Source organism: Cheilinus undulatus, linkage group 13, assembly GCF_018320785.1.
Source record: "Cheilinus undulatus linkage group 13, ASM1832078v1, whole genome shotgun sequence".
In the NCBI taxonomy this organism is placed as follows: domain Eukaryota; kingdom Metazoa; phylum Chordata; class Actinopteri; order Labriformes; family Labridae; genus Cheilinus; species Cheilinus undulatus.
In genome coordinates, this window is record NC_054877.1 from 29,186,022 (window position 1) to 29,198,566 (window position 12,545).

Consider the following 12,545-nt stretch of genomic DNA (forward strand, 5'->3'; position numbering starts at 1 on the left):
CACTTTCTGCGTTGCTAAGGAAACAGTCACAATGGCTCTTACCGGTTGATTTGCTCCCCCGCATCTTCACAGAGGGACAGCAGTTCACCGTCACGGGGAAATCAAAAGTTAACAAAAGAATATTTAGCCAATAAACTTATTTAACAAATGTTACCAATACAGCTTTAGATAAGAGGATGCAGTGTTTTATCGTTTAAAAGTTTCCTTTACGTTTTAAAGAATTACATGTTTATTGCAATTGTTAAAACGTTTTGATTAGCAAGTTATCATTACTTGATTACTAATCTTTTTGTCTTTAACAGAAGGTATCAAAACGTTTTGAATACATGATGCAAACATGCTTCAGCATCATGTGGCAAATTTCCCTTTTAATAACATTTTGGTGATATATAAGTGTATTCTAGTTTATAAATGACACAATAAAAATTTACAGTATATTTTAATGGCTTTATTAGTAAAATAAAAGTGTTGCCAGTGAAACAAACACAACCGTACATGAAGTAAAAACAGACTGAACAAATTCAATGTGCAAAAGTTATAAATGAAGACACATTCGTTGACATGTTCTGAGACAGACTCCTAACTGCACATATGAAATGAACAATCTGCAAGATACAGCAATGCCACTTAGTGAAACATTGAGGAAATATTTCACCTCAACATAAGCTGCAACTGTGTTGTAGTCACACTCACAGAGGAATTTGCATTATATTAATAAAAAATGTCACATTACAAAGCCAGTTGTCCCATCATGGTCCACCAAGCTTAGCTAAAGAAATCAGATTCAAAGTGCCACAGGAAAAGTACAGTAGTTTCAAGTAAATTATTGAAATTCTTGGGGGGAAAAAGGTAAGGATGTGCAAAAGTATCTTGTGATTTTTTAAAAACATATGCATCCAAATGGGCTGGATGACTATTACAAACTGGGACAACTTAAATTTATACCTAAAAATTAGACAAGGACTCAGATTCTGGACAGATTTAAGAGCTATGTGATTACAAAACTCTGAAGGCTTCTTAAGTTTATTACGATACAAAGGCTACGTTCACAGAGTGACCCAAGTCTGATTTTTTTGTTGTTTTTTTTTGCTCTTATGTGACTTGTGTCTGATTCCTCTGACAGAGTAAAGAGCCACAGTCACATTGAATCTGACATTTTTGTATCAGCTTCAAGCCACTTTCATATGTGTTACTGAATCAGGTACAAATCTGATCTTTTGAAATTAGACTGCAGTGTGAACAGCCAAACATAAAAATCAGATCTGAGCAAAAAATCAGAACTGAGCTTGAAGGACTGCAGTGTGAACGTAGCTTATACCTCTCCAGACAGTGTGGATTTACTTTGTGAATACCAGTCTTCACCAAATATCCTGGATGGTGATAATAAACCCGCTCATGTTCATATTACTAACAGTACTGAGTAAGTCAGCCTCAGCTCAACAGCGTCATTACAACAAGATGCTTTCAAAGTCACATTTTCTAAAAGAACAGCATGTACAGTAGAAAGTATAGTATAAAATATTCATACAGAAACAATCAACCATGGTGAAGTAAAAAAAATGCAACAGATAACTGCATATAAATTCCCAATAGCAAAGATATATGTCACCATAATATCACAATACAGATGTTTAGAGTTATCCCTCTGCAGGCCTCCAATACTCCATACTAACATTTGAACAAAACTGCCTCTGTAAGTCTGTGGAAAAACTTAAAAAAAGAAAAAAAAAAAAGTCAATAAGAGCAGTAAAAATGCACAAAGTGTGTTTGCTTATGGAAATGTCACAGATTTCAAACCAGTAGAGTGAATGTTGGAAAGGCAGGGTGGACTAAAATGAAACTTTGGAACATCAAAACAAAGGATGCTGTTTTACAGGGAGGAGGTATCTCTCGTCATCATCTGCAGGCCATTGCTGACCTGGAAGCGAGTTTCATCTGATATGCCATACTGCTCCAAAGGGTCCTAAAATACAAAAATGTGATGAGAAAGAAAAACCAAGAGAAGAGATGCTGGGAGTATGCAGGTACAGTGAGAAAAAGATGTATTTTACCCCCAGAGAGGCCTTAGATAAAAGAAAAGATTGCTATAAACAGGTTTCATTGAGAACCTTTTGGTGGTTTCTGTCATCCTGAGAAACTAGGGAATAGTTTCATTAAAGACACTGTTTTAAAATACTAGGTCTTTCTTAGCAGTCTATACTCTGCCAATATTTGTCAAACAGATTTAAAAAGTGGATGGAGCATGACACACAAACTCTTGACATTTCATTTCATCCCAGTATGTTGGATAGAAGCACCATCTGTGTGGCATTAAGTGTATTAGCGTGCTGCTGTGACGGGTCTTACCTTGCCGGTGAGCCTGTGGATTTCTGTTCTGTAGAATATCAGGTTCTTCCTCATGAACTCATAACTAGACAGATGGGATGACAGATCAGGGGGAAATATTAGAGGTTTAGTTAGTATGATAACCGACTGATTATGACCTGCTTCTGGATTTTCTTTGTATCTTTTCAAACCTATGTGTTACAAATCAAATCTGTGACTATTTAATTACTGAGCATTTTGGCAAACATGTAAATAAAAGCGATTGCTTCACACAGGAAACTTGAAAATGCCAACTAGAGACAGATGAGTTGCAAACTATACAACTTGTGTCACAGTGTGTACATTGTGTCTCTGCAAACAGCCAGAGCACTACAGAAATAGTGCATTTTATTCTTAACAAATCCTTTTATGATTTAAGGTGCTAACCTGACACGCCAGATGGATTTGTTTCACGCATCCATCTGGAAAACCTTCAATACTAAGCATTTGGGAAAGGGCAGAGGCTTTGGAAAAACTCGGTGTGATTGGATGAACGTTGTCCGTCACATCTTTACGAGACATTCTGAGCAACAAAACACATGACGTAGCCATGACTGAGGTGTGCGTGTGCAGCTACCGAGGAATAACGCAAACCATGGCAACTATAATAAATTAGCAGCAACCACGCTAAGCTCTTCTGCCATAATTGCATTGGCCTCTTGTTGCTGCTTACTTACGCCAGGACTCTTCCACGCCTGAAAGTACTGCCCCTCGTCGCTGATTGGTCCTGTCACTTTCTAACCGGGCCCAAATGCTTCAGATGGAAGCTTTGCAAGATGGATCCGCCAGTGACAAACAAGGAAACGCGCGTATCCATCTGCTTTGCAAGGTTATTAAGGTGTAAGTTTTACAGGAAAGACTCTGCTCCTCTATTTAATGTTGACATACTGAACAATAAATGGAAAAGATTAAAAATTTTACAGAATATATAGAATGAATACAGACTGTGACATTAAAATAAATTTACATCTTTCTTTTAGCATCACCTGCAAGATGTAACAAATAGTTGTACGATTTTATATTGATGTTTTAGTTTTATTGCTCCAGTCTCCATTATGAAAAGATCTTGGGTTGTTTAAGTACAAAAATGACAAGCAAATATTTTAAAGTACAGGTTTGTTGAGATAATAAAATTTGATTTTTTTTTTTTTTTTTTTTTTTTTAGTAATTTCAGGGCACAGGTATTTAGCGCTGTTGCCTCAAAGCAAGACAGGTATGCTGGTGACTCTAAATTGGCTGTAGGTGTGATTGTGCCTGGTTGTCTCTGTATGTCAGCCCTGCAACTGACTGGCAACCAGTCCAGGGTGTACCCTGCCTCTCGCCCAGTGACAGCTGCGGCCCGCAATGGAATAAGCAGTGTAGAAAATGGATGGTTTGTCCAAGAGTTTATTTGGTGTTTGAGTTAGGTGAAACTGAGACTGAGATTCTTGTATTTACTGTCACATCAATGGTGGAACTTTTCAGTCAAATGTTCTCTGTTAAGGTCCATTTGTTCTGGTTAGACTAACTTAGTTGGCTGTACTTCATTTTTGAGGCAGATTTTGTTTGCAAATCCTCAGAGAAAAGGCAGAAAATACTGTTAATGACAGAGCTGTAAAGGGAACACGCAACCTTGTAATGAATTATATACAACGCAGCTTTATTTATGGTGTCTTTTAAACCAAAGATGATTGGGCAGTTTTAGATTGTTTCTACCAAGTGGTCCAGTCCAGTTTGGTGTTTATTTGCGTTTCTATTATCAAAAGTTGTTAAGGGTTTCAGATAACTGACCTGTACCATCCTACTTTTTTGGGACCCTTCTGTAGGGATGTCAAGCTTACCTATCCATCCAAAAAAGTGGAGCAACAATAGAATATGCAGAGTGACAAAACACATCTTTCTGCTCCAGGAGGAGTGGGTGAAAACAGGAGGAAAAACAGACTAATATCAGCTTAAATTGGGGATATTTGGACTCGACAGATCCATACTGTTTCCAGGACTGGGTATATGGATATGTGGTTATATATCAAGTTTCTTGGCATTTATGAGGACCTTATTTCAAGAACTTCAAGCTGAGTCTGAAGGCACACATTAGCCCAGTTCATTAGTGGATAATTAGTGGAAGTGCAGCTTTTGTCTTCACAAAATTTACATAATATGCAATTAATTTAAACCTATACAGCATACATAAAATAAGACTAAAAACACTTACCTAGCTTTAATAATGGAGTCTATCCACTCTCCACACTGCTCTTCAGTGTCACACTCAAACAAGTATTTCTTCTCTGCTTCATCGAGAAATGCTAAAAAGACAGAGTTACCTAGATTTAAAACATGCCATTGTAAAAAGAGTAACTGTTATGTAAAGAAAGTTGTTAACAATATTTCCCTTCACCAATATCAATGCCTAAAATATTTATCTATCACATTATCATTAATATTGGTGCACTGTATGTTTTAAAATTATTTCTAAAACTACATTTTATTTTTTGACAGAAAAGAAATAAAAATGCTTAAGAAATGGTTTGTTCCACTTGCTTATAATACTCCCAGCTCTGTCTGCATCACATGACAAAGCATTAAAACTGAGCACATAATTGTTTTCACTGGGATTTTGGTAGTAGCTCAGTCTGTACGGATTTGAGGGTTGCTGGTTGAAGTCCCGGTTAGACCATGTCCAGAAACTAGTATGGTACGAGGAGAAATGCCAGCTCACTTCCTGACTATTGCTGAAGTGCCAGTGAGTAAGTCACTGAATCGCTCAGGCGCTCCTTGGTGGGAGCTGCCCTCACTCTGACATCTCTCCATTAGTGCATGTCTCCTGTTAGTGCATATTTGTGTGAAACATATTGAACTAAGAGAAAAAAAGGAATATCTCCTCAGGACATTTATAAAGTACAAATTCTTCTTGTAATAATGCAAAAACACAATGCAAAACATATCTAAAAGGCAAAGTGGAAATCTAATCTAACTCTTGCCCTTCTAAACAGGTACTGTTCTGTAAATCTCAAATCTGTAGATCTCCAATACTAAATCATAATCAATGGACTCTGGCACATGTTTTCTTTATTGCTGAGCGTTTCATTAACAACACAATTTGAGCAGGTAAGAAGGCGAGAAAGTGTAGACTTATCATGTTTCATGGAGAGTGATAATATCAAAATGCAGCAGCTCACCAACAGAAAAGGTCAGGCTGTCCTCCTTCTCCACCCGACACTGCTCCAACAACAACGCTCCGATTGGCTGACAAAATAATAATAGCCCAGTTTGGATTATTTGTTTTTCCCATTTGCCGTTAAGCTGTTTCACTTTCATATGTAGTAGAGAAAACATTGATATGATGCAGGTGTTCAAATGGTGATTCAACTGACCTCTTCCTCGTCAGTCCGGAAATAAAAAAGGAAGTTTACGACCAGTTTCACCAGCCTCCTTTTCACTACTGTACGATGACAAAAAGGAAACGGGATAGCACGTCATTAACACACAGTGTGGTACAGTTGTCACATCAGTGTCACTGATGGTTTCAGGCTGTAATTTAAAATGATACAGTTCAGATCACATGAAACGGAAGTAGCTGTGATAAGGCTGATTCGATGCTTAATAGACCAAGTTACCGTCTCCTTTCTTGGGTCCTCTCATCCCCAACTCAGCTGCCTTCTCTGAGGGCTGGCGGCTCAGAGACACCAGCTCCTTCTCGTTAAAACGCATCACCGACAAACGCTGACGCAGTAATACTCAGGTGACGGGGATACTTTCGCTACATCTGAGTCTTTTCAACCGACCGAAAATATGCAGATGAAGCAAAAAGAAAGGATGAAAACACCAAACCTGCGGTCTATAGTGTCGTTTAAACGTCTCTTTGTCGGTTGAAACTGTTTTCAAAATGTAAAAACGTGCGTTTGGTCATCTCTACAATCAAAAAAGCGAAGCAGTTCTTCTTTTACACCACCGGACACAGTCCTCCCGGTGGCACGGACACTCCTCGCTGGTAACAGTACGGCAGACGCTGAGGGTCAAATTTCACTATGGATGCGTTTGAAAGCTGCCTGGCAAGCTACAGCTAAGAGAGAAATTGTCTGATTGCTTTTAGAAAAATACTAACCTTGCAAAGCAGATGGATACGCCCGTTTCCTTGTTTCACACTGGCGAAACAATTCCACCTGGCGTGTCAGGTTAGAAAAAAAACGGATTAAAACAAAAATAGTCGTACATTATATACGTATTTTTTCTGAACAGATAAATAGAATTAGTAACTGAAAACTATGGGACTGTAACTTCTCAACTTGAAAATCAGATTCACGTTTTTATTTGTTATTATTGCTTTTGAATTCATTTGTTGATTTCCACTGAACTATCTGTGTAACCAATGGTTATTGATCTCCGTGTATCAATTCACTATTTTTTGTTTGACTTATTTTGTCAACGTTTCTTAATGATAAATTAAATTACTGGAGTGCAAGACGACAACATCTGAGTGATTGTTTTTTTTTTCTTTAAGAGTAACCAACTTAAATATTTTTAAGAATAAAAGTAGGTATTTAAATTTAGTACTCGAACAATACCAGGACTACATCAAGCTTGTATACTTTTTGTTTCTTTGGGTTGTATCTACATGTCGAATTCTCAAAAATGTTAGTCATTGGATTTAAGTTTTACTGGTCTTACTCAGTGGGATAATAATGCCTATTTTTCATTGAATTTTTAATATCAGAATTATTCATTTTTTATCTATAGGAGTTACTAAAATAACGACTTCTTTATGGCTGCTTTCAGTCGCTTTAATTGAGTTTTTAACAAACATCTTTATTCAAACAAATAATACTATAGCTATGCTTTTGATCCAGTCCAATGATCGCTCCAGTCCAGGAGGTGGCGGCAGTGCACCGGAAACCGATGCCAAGCGCAAAGGAGGAAGCCACACGGACATGCGCACTGTAAATATACGTTTGCATGATCGTAACGTTGAGGAGCTGGTAAGTGTTTAGGACAAAGAAAACAATTGACCATTTCAAGTCACATTTGAAAGTTATTTGTTTCCTTAGATGAATTATTTGTCGTTATATATGTGGGTCGTGACAAGGTCTACCGGTTGTTTGTTTATTAAACTACGCAATATGCTTACTTGCCGGGATGACGGTTAGCTTAGCATTAGCCACGCCAGTGTATATTCATCAACAAGCTTTACCTTTAACTAACAGACATCTGGTGAAGTTTAATTTTTATGATTGCTTCTATACACTGCATATGTGATTCTAATGTATGATACTTCCCCGTTTATTCAGGTTTTTGACCTAACCTTGAAATATCCGTGCTTTGGAATTTCCTTTACTTTTCATCGAAGGAAATACTGGTCTGACTGAATTATTGAGTGAAGATCCTTGCCTTGATTGTGTACCTCATTCAAACTGAGATTTTAGGTTATTTTGAAATAACAACCATTGTAAGCACTGAAATGTTAAGATGCGTATAAAAACAAACGCACCTGTCGTAAAGTGTTCTTTAACCTAATCTCAAAAGGACACACTAAAAACTTTTTATCAAGTCCATGCTTTGGTGACTTACAAATGTGAATAGTTACCACATGTTATACAGAGTCATGGTGGAAGTTTTTTTACTATTTTCTCAGAGGTTGTCATGCATCTCAAAGCAGCAGTGTAACATTAGAACTAAATCATATTTGGTCCATTTATAATGTTATTTTCTAGTCTTTATTAACATTCTTGTCAATGGTTTCTGCTCATTTCCCAGATTACCAGGAAGGATCTACTTTTTATATCTGTCTGTTGATAAACATTCTTGGGTTATTGTGTGATCGAGCCAGTCAGTTGCAAAAATGGATTTCCAGCATCGAGCTGGAGGGAAGACGGGGAGTGGTGGAGTGGCGTCTGCCTCTGAGAGTAACCGTGATAGGCGAGAGCGGTTACGTCAGTTGGCCCTGGAAACCATTGATATCAACAAGGACCCCTACTTTATGAAGAATCATTTAGGATCTTATGAGTGCAAACTTTGCTTGACACTGCACAACAATGAGGTAAGGAGGCCCAGGGAAACAAATATGTTTCTTTCTGATTTTTTTTTCTTGTTATAGATGTAACTTGCTTGTAATGAAAAACTCAAACACCTGCCTTCTTCATCACAGGGCAGCTACTTGGCTCACACACAGGGAAAGAAACATCAGACCAACTTGTAAGTAGCAAGTAGTGGCAATTTACTTTCTGTTGTACACTTGGAAACCTCAATGTTACATTGTCTCTTCAGTCTGATCAACACTAAGCTTTGTGCTGAGGTTACTGCTCCATTAAAACATGCATGGGCTGAGCTGATCTGCAGCTTTGCATATAACTGTTTGTAAATTTGTTTGTATTTAATCATACTTTAATACTCTGTGTATTTTAGGCTGGCCACACACTAGACAAGCTTTCAAATCTCAAACAATTTCAAAAACATGGCAGACTACGGACATAATTTGAGATGTTACTTGGTTTGCTCACTCTTTTTGGTTGTTGTTGGTAGTCAAACATGTTCTATATTGACAATTTGATGCCACTGAGGCTCTTAAATGAAAGGGATCAGTATAATAATCATTTCGACTCTACACACTTGAGGATGATATAGACACTGCCTTGATCATCAGGGTGGTCTGTTCTGGACTAAATTTGGTCGTAAATCGTATAGTGTGTGGCCAGCTTAAGGCTTGATCAGCTTTAAACATGGTTTTATAAATCCCTGACATGTGGTGGATCACTGTTAAAAGATTTTCTGAAACAGTGTACTGGTATTTCTTTTTGTAACAGAGCGCGGAGAGCAGCCAAGGAGGCTAAAGAAGCTCCTGCTCAGCCTGCTCCAGCAAAGGTCAAAGTTGAGGTCAAAAAGTTTGTCAAAATTGGTCGTCCAGGATACAAAGGTAAGCAGGCTTACAGGTTATGTGTCAGTGCTTTTATTTTGTTGTTCTGCTGATAGGACCACCAAAGTTCGTTTGTTGTGTTTAAATGCATGATCTTTGACTGTCTTATTTTTAGTAACCAAACAGAGAGACCCAGAGACTGGACAGCAGTCCTTACTTTTCCAGGTAAGTGGATTCAAAGGAAATCTTAGTTTAATTTGAAAGTTGTTGATTTGGAAAGATTACCAAATTCACTTTGGTGTTCCACTTTAAAGAAATGCTGTTACTTGTACATTTTGTGAATGCCCTGTATGTTTTTAGAGTGTTGTATTGTCTAAGCATGAAAGCTGCCTTTTTCTCCCTTTTCATCAGATTGACTACCCAGAGATTGCTGAAGCAATCGCACCTAGACATCGTTTCATGTCTGCTTATGAACAACGTATCGAGCCGCCTGATCGCCGCTGGCAGTATCTGCTCCTGGCTGCTGAACCGTACGAGACTATCGCCTTTAAGGTACACGGTAGCCGTGCTTCTTTTGTGCTCCTCATTGCCCTATTCAGCTGTGAGTTAACAAAATTTTCTTTTTTTCTCCTTTAGGTTCCCAGTAGAGAAATTGATAAAGCAGAAAACCGCTTCTGGACCCACTGGAACAGAGAAACTAAACAGGTACTGATTATCTTAATCAGCTTTTTCTTCCATGAAGCCTGTCTGAGCATTTCATTTAAAACTGTTTTTAAACACTGTCTTGTTTTTTTTTTTTCAATCACTCAGTTCTTCCTACAATTCCACTTCAAAATGGAGAAGGCTGTCACCCAGTCCAGTGGCCCGGCACCTCCTGCAGGTGTAAAGCGCCCCCTTCCTCTCATGAGTGGAGTTGAACCTCGCCCCCCTAGCGAGAGTCTGCCTCCTCCTCCGCCTGGAGGGATGTCTGTCCCCCCTCTTCCACCTGGTGCACCAGGTGCCCCTCATATAGCCCCTCAGATGCCCATGCCCCCCATGCCAATGCGACCACCCCCTCCTGAGGGTCTTGCAATATCTAACTGATCTCTGACCAAGCTGTCATGTTTTCTTTTTCATGATGCACAGTCACACAGACCTGCCTGTTTACAAGAAACATTTCCCTTTTGATATGGCAGGTAATTTCTGTAGATTATTTCTATAGAGGATTTTTCAAGTCCACATTTAGTGGACTAATATACATTTGTTTGGTTTATGTACATGTAGGGCAGCCACAATGATCATGTTTTTTTCTATAATTGCTTTAACCCAGACAAAGAGCTATGACTGAAAAATGGCTCTTCTTTTAAGGTGCTGCGTTTGTAATAAAACTCTATGAAGAAAGAGATTTGAGACTGAATCTTTTTATTTTTCAAAGACATCACTACATAAGAAATTATTTATGCATCACATTATAATGTGATCAGTTCTTGCAGAAAGGAAGAGCATCATAAGATCCTGAAATACATCTAAGATCAAGAGAAAAGTTAGATATTGCAAAAAAAAAGAACCAGCATTTTAGAAGCAGCTCTAAGATGAAATAACTTGAGCTAAGTAGGTCAATTCGTAACAGCTGAACACTGATCTTCTGCGGATTCATTGCTTTTTTTCCTCTCAACATTTAATGGTACCTGAGCTTACACTGTTCATAAACAATTCGCTAAAAGTTGAACTTGAATGATCCCATGTTGATGTTTAAAAAATATTGACAGGTCAACTTATTTCTACCAAGAATCAAGTAATCCAGCTCACTTTTATCCTGTTTTTAGAGAAAGCTGGAATGAATCAACTTAATTCATGAACAAAATTAGGCCTGGTCCACATGTAGATGGTTATTTTTGATAACAGGTTTTTCTGTGCGTTTAGGCCTTTCATAGACACACAAACAGTGTTTTAGGTCACTAAATACACCTTTTGGAAAACTTGCAGAGAAGATTTCTTTTAGTAACTCCATTTACAGCATGTTACGTGTCAGGGAGCAAAGCAGAGTTTTGGGCTTATAACGTCACAATCTCCTCTAGTGTGTGAATACTGTGATTACATGGCAACGGCAGATAGCAAACTTCCAGTGGTGTTAACGTTAGGTAGACTTCTGACATGCTTACACGTACACACTTAACTCTTACCATGATGAACAGTGGCACATGAATGGACTACAGAGGTCAGTGCTACTTTATACAACACAAACCTCATACTATTCGGCTGTTTTGGAGGAGTCTGGTTTGGGTTGGTGGGACAATTTTGAAAATGAAATGGACATTGCAGAGAAATGGCAAGGAAAGTTGCATGTCAAGGACATCATTACTGTCACAGTCTCTGAGAGCTTCTGTGAAGCTGAGACTACTGTTGACATGGCATGGTCCTTACTGTGAGTACATTTTTGTACTTTCATGTGTGCAAAAACAGAGGAGAAATACCTCTTCTCAAAAATAGATGCCTAGATGTGGACTTTACAGGTGCATCTAAAAAAATGAAAATATTCCAATACTTTTTTTGTTTTGTTTTAATCTTGATGATTAAGGATTACAGCTCATGACAATCTAAAATCCACTGTCTTAAAATATTAGAATATTGTGGAAATGCCCAATTTGCATTGGTTTCCTAAGCCTTTATTCTGTCATTATGGCTCAGTAAACACCACAACAATCATAGGGAGGATTACTGACTTGACAGATGTCCAGAGGACTATCATTGACACCCTTCACAATGAGGGTAAGCCATAGAAGGCCATTGCTGAAAGGGCAGGCTGTTCAGAGACTGTATCAAAACACATTTATGGAAAGTTTACCAGAAGGGAAAGTGTATGGAAAAAGCAGCAGTCTTCAGAGGGTTGTCACACAAAGCAGATTTAAGAAATTACTGGAACTTCATAAGGACTGGTGAATCAAGAGCTATGACACACAGACCAGTCAAGGAAATGGTCTATAAGTGTCATGTTCCTTTTGTGGAGTCACTCCTGAACCACAGAAAAATGAGAATTGAGCTTTATCCTCCTATTTTTTGGATGCACCTGTATTGTCATAAGGATTATCAAGTTAACCAGACTAAAAAGAGACTTCACACAGAGGGGCGCCAAAATCTACACAGACTGATAGATCTTCACTGCTGTTTTAAATAAAGTATTTCATATTTGATACTGATGCTGTTTGAGGGAAATATCACTTTCTCAACCCTAATGTGTAATTCATCTAGTTTGTTATAGAAGCAAAACGGCATTCTAGTGCAAAATATATGAAGAAGATTTCTGTAAGTGTTGTTTTGTGTAACATATTTTTTTTTTCATCTTAGAAGTTTTGAACAGAAACTGGAGGCTTTATTCAAA

The 12,545-nt window shown here is 38.0% G+C and overlaps 2 protein-coding genes across 2 annotated transcripts; one reads left to right on the top strand and one right to left on the bottom strand.

Moving 5' to 3' along the window:
* Positions 1–433: 433 nt before the first annotated feature.
* On the bottom strand, positions 434–6,585 carry plekhj1 (pleckstrin homology domain containing, family J member 1). The gene is made up of 6 exons (XM_041804371.1): positions 5,958–6,585; positions 5,715–5,782; positions 5,520–5,586; positions 4,556–4,646; positions 2,347–2,410; positions 434–1,963 (listed from the first exon to the last, which is right to left on the bottom strand). Exons 1-6 carry the CDS (start codon positions 6,049–6,051, stop codon positions 1,871–1,873), a joined length of 477 nt encoding a protein of 158 aa, XP_041660305.1. The 5' UTR covers positions 6,052–6,585; the 3' UTR covers positions 434–1,870.
* Positions 6,586–7,167: 582 nt separating this feature from the next.
* On the top strand, positions 7,168–10,569 carry sf3a2 (splicing factor 3a, subunit 2). Its single transcript, XM_041803726.1, has 8 exons — positions 7,168–7,316; positions 8,092–8,374; positions 8,483–8,529; positions 9,138–9,247; positions 9,363–9,412; positions 9,599–9,739; positions 9,824–9,892; positions 9,998–10,569. The coding sequence occupies exons 2-8, from the start codon at positions 8,177–8,179 to the stop codon at positions 10,268–10,270; spliced, it is 888 nt and encodes a 295-aa protein (XP_041659660.1). The 5' UTR covers positions 7,168–7,316; positions 8,092–8,176; the 3' UTR covers positions 10,271–10,569.
* Positions 10,570–12,545: the final 1,976 nt, after the last annotated feature.